The sequence below is a fragment of the Molothrus ater genome, chromosome 3 (assembly GCF_012460135.2).
Source record: "Molothrus ater isolate BHLD 08-10-18 breed brown headed cowbird chromosome 3, BPBGC_Mater_1.1, whole genome shotgun sequence".
Lineage (NCBI taxonomy): Eukaryota > Metazoa > Chordata > Aves > Passeriformes > Icteridae > Molothrus > Molothrus ater.
In genome coordinates, this window is record NC_050480.2 from 9,553,551 (window position 1) to 9,577,471 (window position 23,921).

General features: G+C 42.2%; 1 protein-coding gene across 2 annotated transcripts; it reads right to left on the minus strand.

The window, feature by feature from the left end:
• Nucleotides 1-434: 434 nt before the first annotated feature.
• Nucleotides 435-21,314, minus strand: BTBD3 (BTB domain containing 3). 2 transcript variants are annotated; one of them, XM_036379842.2, is made up of 5 exons: nt 21,296-21,314; nt 9,910-10,174; nt 9,268-9,358; nt 8,652-8,770; nt 435-4,789 (listed from the first exon to the last, which is right to left on the minus strand). In XM_036379842.2, exons 2-5 carry the CDS (start codon nt 10,050-10,052, stop codon nt 3,757-3,759), a joined length of 1,386 nt encoding a protein of 461 aa, XP_036235735.1. In that variant the 5' UTR covers nt 10,053-10,174; nt 21,296-21,314; the 3' UTR covers nt 435-3,756. The 2 variants fall into 2 exon arrangements, with proteins under 2 accessions (XP_036235735.1, XP_036235734.1); XM_036379841.2 differs by lacking the exon at nt 21,296-21,314 and having other exon boundaries at nt 9,910-11,355.
• Nucleotides 21,315-23,921: the final 2,607 nt, after the last annotated feature.

Below are 23,921 nucleotides of genomic sequence, written 5' to 3' on the forward strand. Positions count from 1 at the left end.
AGAACAGCCTCTTGGCACTAACACTGTCCTTTCTGATACATCAGAGACTGAAAAGCATGGCCTTTCCTGTGCCAACTGTCTTTTAGAATAAACAAAAGACCCTCCCCCTTCATCTCCACATGCTTAACAATATTAATAGAACATGAAAATATTAATGCCAGTAGACAAGGTCTTTCATAAAGTACATAAATGAATTCATTCACTCTAGCTCATTAGCTTAATCATCAACCTTTTTACAATGCAACTGATTAACATTTTCATTGTTCTTCTTTGATTTCCCTTAGACTTTTGCTTCTATGGGGATCAAAAGATCTCTGAATGCATAAGCTCAACAAATATCCCTGCACAACTGAACAACAATAGAACTGTTAGAAGAGATAACTAAGTAAGGACTTTCACAGCTCATGCTTCAAAGATACTGCAGGAAACAACCATTTAAGAATCATTTTTATTTTTATGTTTAACGTGATTATACACATTCATGAGTCCAACAAGATCTGCACTGTGACATTAAAGATACAGTACAATAACATTCAACATGAGGTACTTTATATATTTATATATATCTGACCTTTATAAATAATGCTGTAAGCCTGCTAAGGTCAAACACTGCTTCAGCACAAATGGGTGCTGGGACCTGAAGTGAGCCGAGTTTATCACAACAAAAAACCAAAACCCAAAACAGTTCAGTGCAATAAGTGTGTAGAAATTAAAGTGTTTACTTCAATACTATTTTAGATATGCAGAAAGTATATTACATTATACTCTCTTATCACAGATTCCTCTCACCAGCAAATCAAAGATACAAGTAGCAGACACAGCCAGGAACAGTTTAGACAGAATCTGTGAGGTGATCTCTATAGACATCACGTTTACATTCCAGGCTGACATGGCTGATGCTTGCAAGATGTCAATCAATGTACTCAAGCTTGGGTGGTTCTGCTAAACCAACCAAATCCACGTTCAGACACCCACTGAAGTGCCCTGATGTCCCATGGTGAGTGACAGTGGCCACCTTCTTACATCCCAGTACTTGTTAGCATCACAAAGTGCTCAGAAGCAAGTTATGCTGTGAGCATCCAAAGGTGTTTTGGGTGCCTTTGTCTGATCACCCACACTTGAAACCTTTCCCTGCACCAGCTCCCAAAACCCAGAATGGACTCAGAGGAATTAAGCTAGAGGTTGCTTTCATCCTACTTCATCAAAAAGACTTCATAAAAGAATCAAATAAGAACAATAATTAAATAACAGCTCATTTTCTACACATTACAGCTACAGAGTGTTCTGATCTCTGAACTTCTCTTCCAGCCAGTGAATGCAGCAGATAAGTCACCTTTATGTGCAGGTGAGTCAAAACAAATAAAAAATTCTAAGTGAGAACCCAGGACTAGTTAAAGCAATGCAGTACTTTCTGACTTGTCCCACCAGCTGTGGTACATGTTTTTTTACCAACCAAATCAAAATGCAGCTCCCTGCCAGAACCTGTCAATCTGCTTATCACTCAGAGTAATTACATCTGCATCAGCCACTTGCTGTACAAAAATTTAATCAGCTGATTAGCATCTTTCTCTGCTTTGAAATGTATCTAAATAAATGGAACTGCTGCTCAGATGTTGTCTAAAAGTAGATGACCGTTACCTCATCACAATCTCAGATTCCTTTCTATGATCTCTTCAGCACCTCTTTCTCCACTCCATACCATTTATACTCTTGTCTATTTTCAGTAGTAGATCTAAATATAAGTAACTGGAGGTTTTTATAAATCTCTCCCTGGGAGTTTTCCACGGAGCATTCTGTTTAGATTTCACAAACAGTCTGGATTATGTACATCTGTTACAAAAAACAAAACATTTTTGTATTTTGAGGGTATTTACATTTCAGAAAGAGTGCTGCTTACACACACATGTATGTATGTATACAAAACATTAAATGCTAAGATGGATGAAAGGCATAAATCCTGTGGAGTACATTTTTACCTGGCTCTCCTTTTATTACCTAGAAAGAAGATCTGGGCTTTGACTACACTCAACTTCTCCTTACTTCAGATGGTATTTTAGACACTGCCAAGATGTATTTTGGCACCTTCCAATGGCTGAGGGCCAGAATTCCAACCATCAAGCAACACTTAGAGTAACAGCATTAAACTGGTAAAATAAGATGAGAAAAACATTTTTATTACAGAACTGACAAGTGAATTTAGGGTTATGCTACATTGATGTGTGGATATACTGTAACATTAATCTTCAGCAGGTCTAAAGAATCATTTGGTCCTCTCATTTTGTTCAAAGGTACACAACAAACAGAATCCAGTTTGGAGGTGAAGCAAGATGCTTTACAATGGGCAGTGCAGCAGGGCAGAGGAACACCTGTCCCAGTGCAGTGATGAAGGATTTTCTCATGTTTCAATAGTACCTGTAGTTCTTATTTATATTGGTTTCCTCCCCTGATCCAAGGAGTATCCCTCATACTTTTGCAAAAATGATACAGACATGTAACTTCCTGTTACATCACCAAAAATGATATGGACATGTAACTTCCTGGGGGGAAAAACTCAGCCAGGGAAAAGGTTCCAGACCACATAATCCTCTGACTGATGTGTAGCCATAAGCAACTGCAAGAGCTCCAACAATAACCCATCAGGGGAGACTTCCTCCCCCTCACTGCTATCGGATGGTATACACTAAGTGTAACATGGCCACAGTTGGGAATCTTCTGTCTTTGTCTAAATTTCAACTGGTAATAAAAAGAAAAAAAAAATCTCATATTACAGAAAAAAAATCCAAGTCAAGATCGATACATTCTTTTGTTCCTCTAAAATCTGCCTCTACCATGTTTAGGAAGAAGAAAAAACCCACCCAAAACAAACAAAAAATTATCCTGCATCAGATGATTGATATAAATTCCCATTTATTTAGCAAGGGTTCAAAGAAATGCCATTTAAAGAGCGTATCAACTCCAGTGTAGCAAAACCTGGCTCATGGGAGCAGAGTTTCAAGAGCTGCACACACAATTTGAACACATGCAAGTACTTCCATGCCTTCAAGGTGGGATTCCTAGAAAATGAACTCCAAGGGTAACTTGCCAAGCCCACATCCCTTCCTCACTGTGAGCATGTCCATGCACTGAGGATATGGCTGGTATGCCGTGGAGCTTCCTGAAAGATGCTGCCTTCTTCCCATCTTCCCCTGGAGCCATCCCAAACAGTTGGCTACAGGAGAATCTCACAGGATGAAGGTTTAAACTTGTGCTTTTTCTGCTTATAACTGAAGGACTCCTTCCAGCCCCCATGGTCAAAAGCAGCTTGGTTCACTGGAATCTCTAAAGTCTGCAGAGCAGACAGCAGAGAGAGCTATAAAACAAGACTCTTTGTTTTCTATCCCTACCTCCCCAACACAAGCAGAAAGCAGAAAATGGAGAAAGAAAAAAATGGATCAATGAAGACAGTGTTGAGATACGAGATGGGGACATCCTCTGGTGATTCACTGGTATCAGCAAGGAAAGGGTCAGCATCACCAGCAAACAGGCACCCCCCTTACAAAGCCTTTAAAACTTGCTTGTTTCTAACAGCTTCCAGTTTAAATATTACACTTAATCACCAATGATGCTACAAGTACAGCAAGCCAGGAACTTGCCCACAGCATTTAGTTACATATTCCCGGTACTGATCACATATCTGCAGATAAAAAGCTAAGAATCAGTAGGCCTGACCCAGACAGGCTCTTCATAGCAAAACGCTTTGTATCCACACACTCCCATTCAAGCATAAAATATGAGTTCGGGAATTTGTCCTCCCTGTACCCCTGTGCCATTCGTACTGTCCGAGGAGCACTGAAACTGAACAGTCACCTTCCCACACTGAACTTCTGTCATTCCTTCCTGTCCAAAATAGCTGAGTTCATTACCATCCAGAATCACGCTCGCTGTGTAAAAGGTGTCAGGCTCAATCTGCACTGGGTACTCAAACCACACGGGAAAAGTGTTACTAGAACCATCCGAGAAGTATTTACTCAAGTTCTGGCCCAGGATCACTCCTTGTCGCTTCAGTTCAATCTTTGCGCTGTACTCTGCCGACCCACAGCTGGAGCCATAGAGCCCAAAGCCAGCGATGAACACTCTCTTGTCGACAGCAAACTGGATGCTGTCACAGCGGCCCCGGTAGCGCCACTGGTTGCTGCGGTAAGCGCAGGACTGGAAGCGGTGGCAGCGCTGCGGGACGAGGCCTTTGCGGGGCTTGCTGACAAACTGCAGCTCCGGCTTCTTGGCGGCCGTGTACCACAGGAAGATGTCGTTGGTTTCGTTGAGGGTCAGGATCCCGGACTGGGCGGCGCCGTTGGCGAAGTCGTCCAGGGCCATGGTGGGGATGCGGATCAGGTAGAGAGCCTTGCCCAGCACCTTGCGCTTGTTCTCGATGGTGGCCGTCAGCTCCTGGCGCTGGCACTCCACCTCAGCCCAGTTCAGAGCTGCCTCGAAAACAACGATTTCTTTGGCATTCAGAGTCTCCCTCCGGAGAATGCTTTCAAGGGTCTGAAAATCAATGTCACAGAAGCCCTCAGACTTCAAAGCCAGCTCAGCTTGGGCATCAATCACTTCCCAGCAGCGCTGGGTCAGGTCAGGTTCCTCGAATAAGCAGCTCTGGGAGAGCAGCACGCAGGCATTCTTTGCACTCAGGCTTGTCTCGAGAAAGTTAACGCAGGCACGGGCCAGGTGAGGGACAATGTACTTCTTGGCAGCATAAAGAGTGGCCAGGACAGTGTCTGCTGCCAAATCAATCTCGTCACAATAGATGTACCTGAAATAAAGCACACAGGTGTAATGCTGCTGCTTAATGTGACACCAGTTTGTCAACAAACTCATACAAAATCATAAACAAAGAATATTTAAATCGCTCCAATTAAAATCGAGCAGTGCTTTGGGGGGTATTGATTAAGCCCAGAAAGAAAGTACAAAAAAAATTCAGCACGTATGTTAAGACCATAGAAGAGAACGGGTTTAAATCTAAGGTAAATCCAACTTTCCCTTTGAAGTGCATGCTATGAGACAATTGTTTAAAAACTGTGGCCCCTGCAGGGCTGCCTCCCTCAGCTACCACAAGAGCCTGGAACATGTGTTACCAAGAGTCCTTGGGCTGCATGTCCCCTGATGGTGAACCATGGTTTACTGAGGTGCATGAACAAACACAGGAATGGTAACAAGTTTGTAGAGAGTAACTAGGTAATCTAAGAAGAGAAATGCTATTCAAGTATATCAGGTATTATCATTTCTGTAACTACTGGATTGGGTTATTTTCAGAGGTGGCTTTTTTTTTTTGGGCTTGTGGTTTTGGTTGTTTTTTTCAAAGGGTTATGAAACGTATCAGAAATGGAAAATTTTCAGGTTTTTAATGCTCACAACATCCTAACTCAACTAGGACAGCATTTTCACTCAGTCTCACTGCATAAGGATGAAAAAAGCTTTATTGCTATGGCACTGTGGTGGAAGAGATGAAGGTGAAATTCTATTTATGTGACTAAACTGCTGGGATTCATTGCTCAGAGAAATGAAGCATTGTACAGTTTGTTCTTTTCAATATCTCATGCTTCAGGGCTCCATTTGCAGCTGGTGAATGCAATGTGCTAAAACCATGCCAAATGCAATTTCACTCTTCACAGGGATAAGCAAGTCTTGATGGTTATGGCTGATAAAAGTGTCTTCCTCCAGAAAAGCTAAAGTTGTATGCAACCCTGTACCAATTAAAATTTTCTAGTTAGCAGGTTTCCCTACACAATGAGTTTTCTGCAGAACAGATGTGCCTATAAAGAGGAATTAGTACCTACACTGATCTGATTATAGTTGTAAATAACTATTTGTGTTTTTGCAGCTGTAAGATAGTATCGTCCATGCCGCACTTGGAAAACATGCACAGAGGAGATGCTGCTCCAGCAATATAAAATCTAAGAGGTTACAGAGGAAAAAGAAAACTTACATAGAACCAAGCTTATTTTTAGTGTTTACTGCTTGGTTTCAGCTTATTTGTGAAACCTAAGAACCCATCTGTATATCAATGGTTACAGGCTTAGCTCCTTCACCGCCCAAAAAAAATTCCATTTTCAATTAATTTGTTTTTATGATTCTCCTGATTGCTCTCCTACTCTTTCCTCCCTTCTATACCTTCTCTTTGCCTGCTAGTGCAACAGAGAATGATGACATCTGTTTTAATTCAAAATAGTTCAAAAGTTGCTATTTTAATAATGAAATATTGAAAATAAAGAACTAATATCAGTGATGTACAGCAGACACAGCACAGATCGACTGTCAGTAATACTCCACACCTCTGACTCTGCACCTCAGCTCTGGTTTGCAATTACTGATATTCCAGTTTCACCCTGTTCTCAAACACAGGATTCTGCCAGACCACGGGGTTTGGTGGTTTAGTAACACATTCAGCCTGGGATGAGATGAGATCACAGTTCTAACTTGAACAGTCAGGACTGAGATAAGATATAATTCATTAATGCACCAATTCAGTTTGGCAGCTAGACTATGAGTTTAACCCTGTTTTTAAAACTGGAGAGAACAGTTAAAGCAGTTTTACTGGGAGAATAACTAATGTCTACCCATCATGGTATTTCCTATATTACACCTGGCAATACCTTGTTTGTTGTCAGAATGTAACAAAACAGAAAAAATATTTATGCCATCAGAATTCATTGGCCCAGGGAAAAAAAAAAATCCCCAAACTTCTTGAGCAAGATGTCAAAACCAAAAAATCCAAGCTAAATATATTTTCTGACGAAGTTTATGATGCAGAAAGAAGCCTGTGAAGGAGAGGCTGCTTTGGCATAGCTAAAGTCTTTCCCTCTGTAGCAACACAGCCTTGCCATCCATGGCTCACAGCAGTTGCAGGAATCACTCCCAGGGATGGTTTCCCAGAGTGAGAGGAGTGAAGGGGACAGTGGCTCCCCCTAAGCTCCACATGCAGTGGATGCTGTGATTAGGGGACACTGCAGTGCTGAGCAGCATCCCTGTGCCTTCCCTGCACCATCCCAGTGCTGCAGACACTGACTGGGGCACTCTGCAGCCTCAGACACGCTGCATCAGGGAAGACAGCACTGCCAAGGTTACCCCAACAGCCACACAAACCACAGGCTGTTTCTGGTCTTTAGGGTTTTTTCAATAAAAGCTGAGAAGGTGAAGAATCCCATGGTTCTGGCCATGCTCTCCTAGACAGTTTCCTAAATTGCCATGGGCTAAATAATATGCCAAGACCGAGATGTCAGTGTTGCTACTCTCTTTCCTAGGCTTTCTTTCTGCACACATTTCTAAATGATAAATTCAGAAAGCATTCAGTTTTTACACAGCACATCATGTTTAGCCACAGTGAAATAGATTTGCTGTTCAAAAAGAAAGGGGGGCTGCAAGAACCCAAGTATCTTGTATTTGTGATTTGTAAAATTTAACATGAAAGTAAAGTGTAAGTCTGAGCTCTGCCACAAAATCAAAAAGGCCCAAACCAAAGATCCATGACACACCTCCCTACATAATGTCACATCCTAACTTTATATTCCAGGTCTACAGAGTATCTGTGGAGCTCTTCTGGCAGTTACCAATATTTGCACAGAATATTCCTGATGTTGATGATAACCTATAAAAACTCTATATGCAACTTTGAATGCTCATCTATGATGCCAGTGAAATGTTAAAAATAAAAAGGAACTCTTCTGTAATCACAAGTTAATCAAAACAATCTATGAAACACAATAAATTGCTAGCTAGTGATTATATCATTATGTGCAAGAAAACTTACAGCATATTAAAGGGATCACTATCAGATACTGATGTACTTTTTGTATAGGAAAGCAACAGCATTTATTTAAGCTGAAGGAAAAAAACCAAAAACTCAAAGCCATAGCATTTCTGTGATAGGGCATTTCTCCTCAACAATCAGAGTTTATAGATACATTCAAGGACAATTCAGCAGGGAAGCTGCTTCATCATGCCCATTTAGGAAAAGAGAGCATTTCTTATGCAGTTTGCAAGAAGAAAAATAATGATCATGTAAACTGACTCGTTTTCCTTGTTAGATAAAACCCCCTATTCATGTAAACAGCCTTTTTATCACTTTCCAAACACATCAATATGATACATAAGGAGAAATTTATTTTTCAGAGGCTATGCTGAATAACTTAGGGTCATTTTTCTAAGCCAAGACCTGCGTACTGCAGGTTTATAAAAGAGCTGAAACGATGTCAATCTACAAACCCAGCAATTCACTGGGCTGAGGGGGCTTTGTGCATGCATTTTTAACTTTTCTCTAAGCTTGCAAAGTAGAACAGTTGGTTTGGGGTTTTTTGTTACAGCTGACAAACCTTTTTAGTAACTCCATTCCTTTGTGTAACATATAGTGACAAATCAGATCAATAGGCATTACAGTACACAATGTGCCCAAAGATCCCCTGTCAAAGTCATTATTTACAACTGCCTACATTAGTCTAATATGTGTGTGCCTGGAAGTACAGGGGGAGAGCAAAATTAGGTGAAAGTTTAAAACACAAAAAGAGGAATATTTCAAGCAACTGCTTTCTTTCTGTTTATATGCAAACTTCAACTATGACATTGGCAGGGCATGTATACATCAGACAGGAACACATATCCAGCAGATGAATGATGCTTACTTCAGCATTGCAAGAAAAGCAGCAGGCTCAACATCTGGTATACGGATTTCATCTTTGTCCTCGGCGAGCTCTCCGTAAAACATTGCATGGAATACAGAGCTCCCAACAGCCAGGACATACTGTTGAGAAAGGAAAATCTTATTTCATGCTTTGAACTGAAAACACTGCCAACACAAACAATGTGGGAGAGCCACTCTGAGCAAACTGGGCTGCACTGACAGGCTCTACAGACACACTTCAGTAAGAAATGAAGTCCAAGTTAAGAACAAGTTACACGTTTTCCTTGTATTTTACTCTCCTGGGCATAGATGCATTAGCTACTGGAAAACGCTCACCTCCACCACAGAAGTTAACTATTTCTAGGAAATCTCAAGAGCAGTATTAATCAAGCACTAAGCAGTATTCCTAACTTTACTGCCTTAGCCCAACAAATGTGCTGTTTGACCAAAAACACAAAGAAAAGCCAGGGAGAGATTATCCCACTGCATGTGGCCTTTCCCAACACAGACTGCTGCCTGTCCCAGAAGAGCTGAGCCTCCCACACTCTGTCCTGCTGTAACTGTGGGAGCTCTCCCTGGCTGTCCCCACCCCAGCAGATCATGCAGCTGTTGCTTACTTTGTGTCCTGGCAGCCGCTGGGTCCCACCTGGTGGCCCGACCACAAAATGAACATCTGCCATCAAGTCATTGTTGAACATCACTGCATTTCTACAAACAGAGGTAACATGTTAATTTGTGGCACACAGGAACTTCTCTGCGTGTCCCAGACCCAAGAAATATGATTTTTTAACAACTTCAAGTTGCTCATTAGCAAAGAGAAGCAGGTCACACTTTGCTTTCAGCTGCTTTACACATCATTGTACAAATATATCAGAGAAAATATTAAAAGTGTTTCTTGTGTGTGTGGGTGCAATAAAACAAACCCCCAAACTTCTGAGAACTTTCCAAGAAGTGGAAATCAAAGTCCAGAGCCTTTATCACTGAAAATCCCCACTAAGGTCAAAAAGGAAATCTTTATGGGTATGGTGCAGCTTTCAGCAACATTTTTATTAACTCAAACAGATGCACTGACTGGAAAAGAGATACTAAAATATTTCTCCATTACCAAAATTCTTATTTCCCACACACATACAGGGAGAAAAAAATGCCCAAACAAATAAAATATAACCATGTTTTCTTCAGCAAATAAATGCATTCTGGACATTTTGCTACTTTTCACCTCTCCATTCAAACACCAAAAAAAGCTGCCCTGAACTTACCTCTCTCTGATGGTTGGATAAAGTCCTTGCCAATTAGGTGCAGGAATAGTGTTGTTGTTATTGAGATTTTGCTGATGGTACTGCTGGACAGCAGTTGTATTAGTATTAGCTGGTTTCTTTCGGGGAAAGATATCAGCAGCCATCTTCTTCTTCTTTTTGGTCTTCAAGGTAATGATTTCATAGCAAACTGGAGGCAATTTGCTGTTGCTACTGCTGCTGCTATTTCCTTTCTTAGAGCTCTTCTTAGACCTGTTCTTGACCGTCTCTGGAAGCATCAAGAAGAAGGTGAGACATTTCATGTTCTTTCCTTTCTCATCTACCATCAGTATACCCGTGAGTAAAGACTGACAGCCTAACTAGCCAGGAACATTTAGGAATCTATGTGGAAGCTGTAACACCGAAAGCAGCAGAGCTGAGACTCAGCAAGACAAGGTGACCTTTCCAGCACCCAGAGTAAGAAACTGAGTTTAAGTTTGATCCAGTACTTGAACCGTTAAGTACATCCCCATCATTCCTTCCAGCTTTCCCGATCAGGAACCGGCTGGCAGCGCTACAGCCGGGGCAGAGGGCAGGAGGAGCGCACGGTGGCAGCGCCAGGCTGCCGGCGAGCCCAAGTTGTGCGGGCAGGGCTGGGAGCGGAGCGGCACAGGCAACCGTGCGGCCGGAGCCAATGGCTGCAGGCACCGAGCGCGATTGGGCTCGCACACAGTGACACCTATTGTAGCCTGCGCCGCTCCCACGGTAAAGCCACAGCAGCGCTCCCGCAGCTCCCCCGCAGCCGCCGGCGAGGATGGCATGGAATCAATGGCACACGCGGCTGGCCGGGAGGGCGGGAGTGTTTCTCTGCTCTGAGCGTGTGTGTGAGCTCTCCTCGGCGCCGCTTCGATTTTCACAGGCGAAGCAGTAAGAAGTTGAAATCAGGTAGAAAGATCTATCTGAGTCTATTTCCACGGCATTCGATATTAGCACAGCTTCCTTTGCCTGTAGCATCCCCACAAATCCCTCCTGTAAGAGCTGTTCAGGTTGTGCGCGACCGATACCAGAACCGAATTAAAGCAATCGAGCAGCAGCACGGACAGCGATGCAGCCAAAGGATCCCTTTCAGCGGCTTCTACTCCAGTGTAACATGAACAGGGATGAGGTCACAGCTTCAGCTTTAACTCCTTCTGTTTCCAGATAACAGAACAGCCTTTGACAGGGGTCCCAAATCACTAAGCAGTGCTAATTAAGCCAGCTTACACCAGACATGGATGCACCACATCAGAAGAAAACTTCTAGATGTGTAATCAGATTAAAGCAAACCAGAGTGAATGTATTTAATCAATGTTTCAAAGCATTAAATGAAAGGGTCTGAATGGTTTAGAGAGTCTCGGGCAAAAATCACTCCTTGAGATGCAAACAGTCCAATTTTACTCACAAATAAACAGGATATAAGCTATGCCAACCAAACCATTTAAATAGGGAATAAGTCTATTTTATAGCAATTAGTTTACTCAGAACTTAAATTTTGATCAGATTTCTTTAATAGCAGGTCAAGTGTATAGAAAAACCACCAAGTAAGCATAGCCAATTAAAAACAAAAGCAGGGAAATAAAAAATACTTGGTATGAGGTGTCAACATATCAGACCTTAAAATACTGGGGAATAGATAATTAAAATATTATTTCATAACTACTTTCAGTTTTAAAGAAAAAAAAAACCCCTCTGCTTTCAAAGCTAATTTAGCCACATTTTGCCGTAATTAGTTTTGCTGGACAAGGGTACAGCAGGGAAATTAAAGTGATAAAAGGCTGGTGAAGAAATCTTGTTGAAGCCCCTGACTCAAACAGAAATATTACTCAGGCTGTTTATTCAGTCTCCATCCCAACTGCTGGAATCACAGCTGTGGCTGTGTAACACACACTCAGGATGTCTTTAACCTGAGATTGTGCTGCTATTTCCTTGGGAGGTGCTGCACACCAAGTCCTCACTGCACGCCCCAGCCATGTGGAGGCTTTGCTGCAGTGGCTGGGGATGGGGACGATGCCATTCCCAGACACATCTGTCCTCTCTGTCTGAAGGCACTGCCCGTGGAAGGGGAAACACAGGGAAACGTGTGCATGCCTCAGCTGCTGCATTTCACAATCCAGCACCTCACTGCAAAACCTCCTTGACTGCTGCTTTAAAGGAAGATGGGGGGTTATGCCTTAAAGGCAGAGACACATTCCTAAATACATTGAGGGGAGGTTATGTAACTTACAGAGAAATTATTTCTAGCAACATTTTCTCTCTCCTCCACATATTTTCTTTTTTATCTGCAATAGACTGATTAGGAAGGGAAACTAAAAACCTAAACCATATTGAACTGTTGAGAGGGAGAAGAAGGGGTAAAGGAGAAGAAACTCATCCCACAGATGGGATCTTATAACTGCTCACAGCTGAGTTTATAACAGGAACACAGCAGGTATTCCCAGCACAGAATTTGAGTTTGTTGAGTTTGTCTAAGTTTTTTTTTTCCTCTCCTTATGTAAATTTCCAGCCCTTCCAAATAAAACAATAACCCTTTTGCCACTGCACAGGACAAACATTTCAAAAGGAAGAAATCTTTAAAAAAACCTCTTAAAGATACAGAAAACCACAGACTCCAGAAAATCTGCTTCTCAGCATTACAGTTGGCAGAAAGCAAAAGACAGCAGGGGTTGGGAGATTTGATTGTCATTCCACAAATCCATTTTATAGACTCCCAAAGTATATTAAAAATCAAGGTCTCTTCACATTTCTTCAAACCAATGACCAGGACAAATCCAAAGATTTTACACACACACCAGATAAGGTCACTGGGAGGCTATAGGAAGTAAAGAGAATGAGGGACAGACTGACCAGTTAACTCCATGTGGGAAAGACAGATTGTAAATGTGAACCCACAGGAATCCACCAACCTTTGAGCTGTGGAGCACACCACACATGCACAGCACGTGGTGCTTTCTGGGAAAGGAAAGGAGAGAGAAGCTGCAGCTGAAGAATGTTCTGCCTGAACTCAGAAGTCAGACAGACCCCAGTAGACAAGAAGTATCTGCACAACAGGATAAAAAATCCAGTCCAGTAAATAAAAAACCATCTTTGCCTGTTCTTAAGCCACCCACCAAAACCTGGTCTGCTCTAACTAGAAAATAGCACAGATTCCAGAACAGAACATCTAAATCTACATAGATTTAGATTTTCATACAATTCCTATGAAAAACTACACACCTCCTATGAAAAACAAAACCCATGAAAAACTACCACCTTCCACTGCACTTCATCACCTCAGGAACTTATTAGATGGATGTGAAAGAGGAAAAAAAAAACCCAAAGAATTATTGCACTATTCTCTGTAGGTACAGAGCTTGTGGTGATTGGGAGTGGGGCTGGGGCTGAGCCCCAGTGGGTACAGCTGTGAAAAGCTGTGAAAAGAGGTGAACAGCACGGGCAGCAATGAGCCACGGAGTGCCTGGCTGTGCTGAGCAATCACCAAAGGGAACAGAGGGCGCACAGGTGCAGTGCCTGAACACGAGGGGTATCAGAGGTTGGGCTAAAGGGCAGCTGCCTGCAGCCTGCTGAAGTGGTCTGGTCTTACCCTGCATGGGGGGAAGCCTTCTGATATTCTATGGTGATACTCTGTGTATCGTGGCTATCTGGACTGCAGCATGTGCTGTGGCATATGCTGTGACAATTCTCACTCCCTACTCTGTGTTTTGGCAGCAGCTTCCATTTCCTTTCATACAATGGTGTTTTGTTGGTTTACTGTACAAATATGTTAATAAATTTAGAACTCAGTACCCTGGCAGTCAGTAAAAACAGCCCATGAACTGCTGCCTGTTGAAAGACCAGTCAAAATCCCCAGTTTAGATCAGTCTGTCTCCAACAAGAGGATGAAGGAAGGTCACCTTCTCTGACCCACAGATCTATCCATTTCTGAAATCTTATTACAATGTGCTCCTAATCTTCTTCAGCAAGTCTCATCTTTCTTCATTAATTATATATTAACAGAACTAAACTTGATATATACAACTGAGAAAGAGGGAAATACAGTTCTTCAAAGGCACATTAATTTTTATTTTACAAGCAAAGTAGTCAGACCAGAAATATTTCAAGTTAAAGGGTATAGGAAATTTCATGCTTAAATCTTTACACTGGTCTAATGGATATTCAAAATGCCAGAAGAATTAAGCAAAAGACTATATTCCCAGTCTGAGCTACTACACACCAAGTTACATGTCCCTTCCAAAATATCAGGAGTAGCTTATGAGCCCCTGGAAATCAGTTCCTGACTAAACATTGTGAACTGAAGCAGCAATTTTGCTGTTCAAACCCAAGTGTGTGCAACACACCTGCCATCCCAGCTTATTCATCCCTCAAGAACATAATATATCTTGTGAGGCACAGGAGTCACAGTAAAGCCCAGCTCTTGGTACAACTTTTAATAGCATGTAACTACTATAATTATGCCTTTCTAAAGGTAACTTCCAATAGGGAAATCGGTTTAATTTCCAGACCTGTTGGGAGTATTCTTCCTCATACTTCATCAGTTTCTCCTGCTGCAATAGCAAGGATACCAAAGAGTTTCTATCTTTTTTTCTCCTTCTAATAAGCTGAGGTTTTGTGCATCTCTCATTTACAGGCCTGTTCCTCATGTAGCAACATGAGCTACACAATTCTATAAAAAACAAGCTTTCATTAAAATTCCCAATTGTTTATTACAACCACATCATGAATAAAAGAAGGAATTCTTAGTAAGCAATGAGGAAATGCATACATTTCTTTTTCTGTAAAATTGCCAAATGTCTTCTTTGGCAGTTACTCTGCCTGTGCAGTATTAACACTGTTTAAATCCTGAATTTCCCCCTACAAGGAAACAAATTTCAGAGGACACATCTTGATGAACCAAAATAAATAAACAATGTTACTGTTTAACAAATCTACCTGTCTGTCCACTGCTAGGTTTCACTGAATTTAAGTTAACTTCAAGCACTCATTTAAAAATGGAATATACATGTTCAAAAACTAACTAAACCAACAGAAAACCTCAATAAACCAAACCCACACAGCTGTGGTGCCTTGTTCTGTTTACCTGTCTATGAATTATTCAGTCACTTGGAAGAGTCCTTCCCAATCACCATTCCAACCCTTCTGTTTGTAAAAACCAATTTGAAAAGGGCACTGATAGCTCTACCCTTCATTTCCTCAAGTAAAAAAATGCATTGCAGTGGACAAAAACTTCCAATCTCCTCTCTCCTAAGTTTCTTATTGGCAGCACTGGAAGAAAGCAAGGTGGCATCTGCTTCTGTCAGCTGCATGGAAAAGCTGGCAATGAAGTCTTAGTCAGGTCTTGTATGGAAAAAAGAAATAAAAAGGCAACCAAAGGCAGGAAGAAAGATGGGCAAAATTGTAAAAACTCACAAAGAAGCCAAAATAGATGCTAAAAAAATAGCAATTACATCCCAGAATACTGTAGAGCTGTGAAAGTATCAGAGTAGAATTGCATCTTGAACCAAGACTAGAAGCTTCAAAACAGTCAAAAATAGTTAAATAGTATTTTTCTATAGAACTCATGCTATGCTAGCAACATACTTGTTACCAAATATTCTCAACTGCTTGGTGTTTATGAGGATTTAAATACTTTGCATAACATTATCCACTAGGATAGCTTTTACTTTTTCTTCTTAAATGCCCTTAATGCTTCAAAGAAAACAAAAGCAGGAAGTCCTGAGCAGCCTAGTCAAAAGGTAAACACCAACTTGCATAAAACAGAAACCTAAAGAATGAATATTCAGAACTACTTTGTACTCCTGCAGTGTTTCCTAGCACGATACATGCTATTTGTTTTAGTCTCTCTACCAAAGCAGCCTTTCAATTAAATCTTTTTAATATGTCATTAAGCAATGTCCATTTTGAGACAAAGCAATCACAACAAAACATACAATATTAATATCTACTCCTATGTTTACTTGCAAGTAAATCTTTGGATGCATTATAAGTCACTTTCCATGAGCCTGTTCCTACTTCAACTGCAACATCTCCTATTCTCATTTTTTCCTGTTACCTTTCTTGCTTAGCTGCTTAAAGCCTGCAATTTATCTTCAGTGAGAGGTTGAATAACTTAATATTTATGCCCCAAACACTTTGCTCTGCTGGGTCTTTTTCCTTTAAAGATTTTCTTCCCTGATGGACCAAAATACTGTATCAGAGTGAGAAAAAAAATGTTCCAAATTTTCTTGTATTGTCATTCTGATTTGAAGACCATGCATGCCTGCTGCAGGAATGGCAGTCCACACAAACCACAACTGTGGCAAGGAAGGGCTACACTTAGACAACCTGCAGTGAACAATGTACCTGATCCCATTACGGTGAATTACCCCACAGACATTCTCTTCTGGGCATATGGTACAAAATAATGTCAAATGCTTCATTACAATCTAAAATATATGATTTGACAAACCTGCTAAGAGATATTCCCCTGTATCATAGTTTGGGAGCTGCAGGAAGAAAATATCTCAGAACAAAATTTGCAATGCATTCTATGTGCATTAAGTTGTTTCTTGATAGTTCAAAGTAAAACAAAGAATTACAAATGTACTCTGTGAAGAGAAAACCTGCAACCACAAAATGATAATTCAATGATAATTCAAATTCAAGGCTACAGGAGATAAAACTGTTTTGCTACTAATTTAAAAGAGACAAATTATGCATTTTTCCCCATCGTGGCTACTCGAGCTTGTCCATTTCATTTCACTTCACGTAGAGCTTTGCTCTTGACAGTCTGTGGGGTCAAAAATTAACTTCTTTCTTAGTGGCTGCCATTTATTTATTTATAAACATGATATTACAAACCTGAAAGCACTCAACCCTTTTTCTAAGGCAAAGGTCAACTTTAATTCTACCGTACCTCTTACCAAAACTGACTGACAAAGGAAAGCTCAGATAGCTCAGGAAATTGGTAATGAGATACAGTGGTTTTCATCTCTGGGTCACTAATTCTAAATTGACTAAGGTCAACAGTAATCAAAAGTCATTAGCATTTAATGATCCTTCGGTGCCCTGTGAGAAAGAAGCCAGTGATCTTAGCACACTTCAGGAAAACCACCACTGCAAGCAGCACTCACATGCTGCCTGCTTCAAGGGAGAGGTCAGATCAGATGACTACAGACAGAACTTCCAATCCTCCAGACAGATCTCACCTCTGCAGACAAACCTTTAACTGATTTTAACTTGGCTTACAAACCATCATTTTCAATAGTTAAATTAATATGGGCTCTCTGAAGGGCAGGCTGTAAGCTGCCTGCTCCTGCTTCTTCCCATCAGCAGTTCCCAAATGTCTTTGTTCCTTTGCACACTAAGTCTGAAGAATGCAAATGCAAACAGGCCCTTCCTCAGAGAGGAAGGCTCTCACTCAACCCAGAAGTAACTACTCCATGAGTATCCAGAGTGGAACTGTATCACAGTTAATTATCCTGGTGTATAACTCAAGGACTACATTTTTCATGTGCAGGCAACCTACATTCACCACATCCCACCACCACTGTGCTGAAGCTCCCAGTGGGACAGAAGGGGGGAGAGGAGATTGCTACAGTGCACAGCCACACCTGCTCTTTGCCCTGCACACTTCAGTCCCCTGGGACTGTCACAGCAGCAGCACCTTCAGCAAGGGCAAGGAGAACAGAGGGGACCTTTGGAAGGCTTAGTCAGGTGTTGGAATGTATGGGTCTAATGGAAAACCACATTGTGGCTTTGCATCTAGGCAAGGTTAGGGAACATGCAGCTTAAAAGCCCACAGCAGATGAGCAACCTGTGTGTGTACACAGCAGCAGAGCATCACAGCTGGCAGCATTCAGGGTGTTAAAGAGGAAAAGTCTGGTACAGCATCTTCTTCCCACTGCATTTGAAACTACAGAAGAGGAAAATCATGACAGTGAAAGAGGAACAGGTCAGTGCACTGGCAAGCCAAGCCTTTGATAAGAAATGCATTCTCAGCCACAGTGGCTCGTACTTCTCAAAAGTGAGAACTAAAACCAGTGAGTAACTACCCCAGCAGTGAGTTTTCTAAGCCCAGTTTTTAGGTATGAGAGACTGATTGCTGCTAACCTGAGCCTAATCCAAACAGTTCAAGGAATGGAACAGGCATGACATCCATTACCCTGCACTGTCCTGAATGACTCTCCCTGTGCCACACATTAGAAGCTGTGTATCCTTTTACTTGCCCTTCACTGATTCCAGACTCTTCCAGCACACACAGCCTCTGTTTGAATCCACAGGGAGATAAAGATGTTCCCAAATTTCTCTCCTATCCACTGCCTGAGAAAATCAGATTTATTTTCCTTTGCTGCACAGTCACACTTGCCTTCCTTAGCAGTCAGTTACATTTCAGTATTTCCATCAGTTTCTCCTTCTCTTTACAAGTGAATGGCTGCTACTGCACCATCATGAATTTTCAAGAAAAACACATAAGCACTGCTCAAATTCTGATTTCAGAACATATTTTTGTGCCTTAAGATGTATTTGTCTATCAATGTTAGGATATCTTAAATGTTCTTCTTCACAGTAAGTCTGTGACAGATCAGAGCTGCAGGAGAGAAAAACTAAGGAAGGAGCAAGTAATCAAACAGAACAGCATAATTAAGGGACTGTACAAGATAAACACAAATACCCATTAGTTTTATTTATATAGCATGAAAATCTTTCCTTTTTCTGGGTGCACATGGGGTAGTATCACTTTGGTCTTGTAAAACTGTAAAGGCAAAGAGCTCTAAGGAATCCTCACAGCTCTCAGACAAGCAAACACCTCACCTGCCTGAAGGACTGCTTTCTTTCCCTACTCTCAGAAAAACCTTGCACCCAAGCAGAGACAGGACAGCTCTAAGTCCAGAGAATGTAGTTTTTAAAGAAAATTACTCCTTTAAAATGCTTTGGATGCAAAGAGGAGAAAGTGCAGCTAGGGTGGTTATAAGGTGTGTAACCTGGCACACAAATATCCTGTCACAGAACAAGGTTATCAACAGGTCATTCAGCCTGGTATTGAAGTGCTACACGATCCTCTAGTGAAATATTTATTCAGGATATCAGGTAATCTTAGGGTACAGGCAACAGGGCTGGACAAGGGGATGTCTCTAGATACCTTCCAAATCTGTTTGTTGCCAGTCTTCACCCCACACATACTCACAGACTGCCAACCAGCTCCCCAGTGTTTTAAAATAAAAACACTTTCTATGTGTTGGACTGGCCTGGTTTCCACAGCAGCTTGCTGAGATATCAAACTCAGAGAGGGCAGCAGGATCAGAAAACAGATGAGCCAAGACCCAAAAATGGGAAGTTTGCAAGTTTGAATGCAGTGATGTCTTACTTAAGCTCCCCTCTCAGTTTTCTGACACACACATAAAAAGTGCTTTTGTAACCAAGGCAGGGGATTGGAATTCAACTTAACGGCAGAAAACACAGCTGATGACAGCTTCCACCACAAAAAGCTTGTAATCTTTTCCTTCCAAGATTCCCATCCCTTATATCCCTCTTTTGCCTCATCCATCAGCCCTTTGAGACAGAAACTGCTGCTTTATCACTCATTTAAGTGCCTCACAAAGCAGAGCTCCCACATCAGCTCAGGTACCTGAACATTTGTAAAACAGAACAACAGCCAGCCAAGTCCAAGGAGTCACCAGAGACAGTATCAGGGCAGAATCATTTTGAATTATCAGAGAAAGCTAATGATGGGCATAAACAGTATCCCGCTGCAAAACTTATTTGCACAAGTTTCTGCAACAGGTGATCTAAATTTCTTCTGCCAACAAAACACATGGCCTACCATCATCAGACCTCTGTTTTAACTGAGCCTACCCTAGGACTGTTGCTTTCATTGTAACTGTTTGGTAAATTTAGGAAAAAAAAATTGCTCACAAGCTGTAACAAGCAAGTGGCCAAAACATAAAAATTATTGTTGCAACCTGCATTTTTTCCCCCCAGCCTTAAAGGGCAAGCTAAATGAATCCCATGTTGCTTCTGGAAGGTGTTTCCTCTGGGGCAGAGCTGAGGATCACTGGCAGGGAAACACAAGGGAGGTTATTGTGCAGTTAGCTGCAGCGTACTTACTGGGGGGGATTTAAAGTGGAAAAAAATAAAAAAAAAAAGTACTACAGCCGACATTCAACTTTGGCAATCCTGCAGAACTTAGTTCCAATGAAGGCCCTAAGAGATTTGATTTGCAAAGTAAACCCCAGGTACTGCACACTGCAACATCCTGCACACACAGTAGGAAATGGTGAGACCAGTTCTCTCCCACTAAAATAAAATCTATTTTGAGCCTAACTCTGGCATAAAAGTTTAAGCAATGCAAAATAAAGTACCATACACCTATAACCCAGCACCATCTCTCCACAAAAAAACAATCAAAAAAACCCAGAGCACAGATTAAAATTTAACACACACATCACATGCTGAAAACAAAGTTCTCTGAGGACTAACTACAAGGCAAAAAACCTGCACCAGCACTTCTCAGATGAGCCAGCCTGTGGAATTAGGTAACTACACTTCAGGAGCACGTAGGTATCTTAACTTCAATCCAAACTTTTCCTCCAACTCACAACAACCCACCACTCCCTCCTGTTTCAAAATGCTGCAGCACTCAGGAAACACCGCAACGAACTGAATTGATAAACCTCCAAGTTCACAGGTGCCTTTCTCCAAACACACAGGAAAATGGGGAATTGTAAAGGTGTGGGCCCTAGGGACCCTTCAGGGACAGGTACATCAGGAGTTCGGCCAACAACGCAGGGAAAGGAGGAGGAATTTATACCAAACCGGGTGCAACTCCTACTTGTGCCTCCGGGAAGGTTGCCGAATTAATGCTTAAAGTACTTCTTTGACAAAAGAGCTTTACTTTAAGCAGGAGAAAAGCCCCAAAGCCCAACTTGTGCTCTGCCTCCCGCTGGAGCCTGGGCAGAGCCGGGTCCGGGGCTCCTCCCGAGCCCGCTCCGGGGGCTCCCCTCCGGCGCCGCCGCGAACCCACCCCGCCGACTGCCGCACAAAGGGGCACCGAGGGGACACCGACACCCGCCTGCGGACACGCACCGCGACTCCAGCCAGGCAGAGGCCGTGCCCGGGGCGCTCTTTGTGCGGCAGAGCCCGGGCGGCCCCGCTCCCCTCACCGACGGCCCGGTGCTCCGCGGCGCTGCCGGCGCTCAGGTGCGGCCGCCCCGCCCCGCCCCGGCCCGGCCCGCCCCGCCCCTCACGGCGGCGCCTCCGCGGGGCGCGGGGAGCCCATTCCCCGCCGGCACGGCCGCCGCAGCCCGTGAGGGGAGCGGGATCGGCCGCCACATCCCGAGGGAGGAGGGGAGGGGAGCGCGGCTGTCCCCGCGGGGGCCGCCCCGCACCCCGCACTGACCTGAGGGCGCTCCCGGGGCGGCGCGCGCGCGCGGCCCCTCCTCGCACCGGCGCGCGCGCGCGCGGCCCCGCCCCGCAGGAGCGCGCGCGCGGCCCCGCCCCCGGCCCCGCCCGAGCGTGCGAGGCCCCGCCTCCGACCCCGCCCCTTCCATCTCGCGCCCGCCCTGAGGGAGGAAGGGAGTGAGGGAGGGAGGAGTGAGGGAGGGAGGAGCTCCGCCCCAAAAAGGCGGCTGGGATCACCCCCCGGTCCCCGCCACGGGAGAGTTGGGATTTCACCTGCGAATGAATTGAGTTAGGAAACAAACGACACCTTTTTTTTTTTCCTTTTCTTTTCCTTTTTTTCCCCAATTAGAAATCACGTTAGTGCCCGAAGATATAGCATATTCATACAGCCCAGACTTGTGATTTCACCGGAGAGCTAAGTTGGGAGACAGCCTAGCTTTGCCTTCTGGGAAAAACGAGGTTCACTGCCTGTAAAAATTCTGTAAAAAATGCGTATTTTATGATTGGCTTTTCACAAATATTAAAATGATTATTACATGTGTTGCGTTCGAAAGTTATGCTGTATTAGTTCTCTTAAGTAGTGTGTTAAATATCGTTTTAGGTTATAATAAAATGTTAAAATAGAAACTGTGCTATGTAGGATACTTTTTTCTAAAGAGAGGACTCACACCGAGATAGCAGCCACAGGACACCTAAATCTTTCAAAGAAAAATAATTTATTGCTCCATTATCAGAAGAAACAAACTTCTTCCTGCCTCGCTCAGCCATGAAGGCGCTGTTAGGATTCAGAGGAAGAAGCTGACACTGACCAGACAGAATCCTGTGTTTGAATGGAATTTATGCATCATGGATGAGGTGTATGAATATGCAACAGGCTGCTGCTTTTAAGGGTTAATCCTCTGTTAACGTGGGTCCTTTTTCGGGCTTATTTTGCCCAGAAAGAGGTACCCGGACTGTCCGTAACTCTTTGTGTCTGTTGTCTCATATTGTCCTAATCGTCCAAATTATTATTACTCTAATTGTATTACTATTTTTATAACCATTTTATTCGTATTAAACTTTTGAAATTTAAAAAAAACAAGTGATAGGCGTTTTTCACAATTCAAAAGTTTAGTAAAGGACGATAGGAGACAAAGAAAATAAAGATTTCACTGCCGGGTGCTTGGCATTCCATCAGGAGCACACCTGCTATTTCAGAGATGCTCTTTAAATACCCCTTCTATTGCATCAGTCTACTGCATATTCATAAACAATTTTACATATTAAAACTTTTCCTCAAGAACTGTTTAGCATGGCTCCTCCTTGGGTCTGCCTTTTTAGAGCATGCAAATTTCTTGGCTGTGATTTTGGGGGTCTTCATCATATGAATATTATTCCAACCAAGCAGGCAGTTTAACACTACATCAGCTATTTCACTACTATGTCTAAGTTTAGTTAACAACAGAAATTTTAAAAGATTTTTTTTTTATTTTACTTTAACATTATACATATAGCATCCATTTTAATATTAGCGAAAAGCCAATATTATAATGTGTATTTATAACACCTCAAAAAAAAGTAAAATTCACTTTTTTTTCTTTAATTAAAAATTCTGTTAATACCTGAATTGAAGCATATTCACTCTGCACATACAAGATAAGTTGGGAGACAACTAACAACATCTTTTTTTTAAACAAAATAAATTAGAAGTGACCTTATTTTAAAATTAGGAATCCCATGAAAGTTCAAGCATATTTATGGCTTATTGCAACCAACCTGTTTGAGGATTTGCCCTCTACGAAAAAAAGCAATCTGTTTTTCTGTACATGCACCAAGGAAGAAGAAAGCTCTCACCCTTCCATTTGGACAGCAGCTTTGTTAGACTAAAAGGAAAAATGGATTAGATTATAAGGAAATGATTAGAAAATTAGATTACAAGGAAAAATGCTTGGTAGTTGAAATCTTTGTGTTTGTTCATCCACTGTTATTACCAACCTCCAAGCAAAACAAAAAAAAAAAAAACAAAACCAAAAAACCAAACCAAAAAAACACCAAAACCCCCCAAACAAACACAAAAAACAAAACCCAAACAAATAACCCCCAAACCCAACAGGAGAAACTCCTCAGGCAGCAGCAGCAGCCACATTTCATCCCAGGGCCAATAACAGGCAGCCAGAGGGAAAAAAACACCCTTCCCCATCACATTTATTTGGTTTTTTCCCAAATAAACTCAATCTTACAAGAAGATTGTGCCATACATCCTTCCTTGCAGGTCCTATCCTGCTCCTCATAGGGTGGCTAGGTTAAAAAAATACTAAAACAAAAAACCCAACCCCAAACACTAAAACATTTTATTTTTGAGCTGCTGAAAAAATAATCAAGAGGGATGGAGTATTTTCACGACAAGCACCCAGGATTATTCAGGATTTATCATATAAATAAGGGATTTCTCATAATGCCAGTGCATGTAGACACGTGGGAAATTAAAATGCATTTGCTAGCCTTTATTTTTAAAAGCATAGCAGAAGGCTTTGCTTGAAGCTTTAGGGCAAGTTTGGGTTTTTTTTTTTATTATTTTCCCTCTGAAGAAACAATTATTTCTGGAATTGCTGCTGTGTTCCAGCTTTAGTCTCTCGTGAACACTC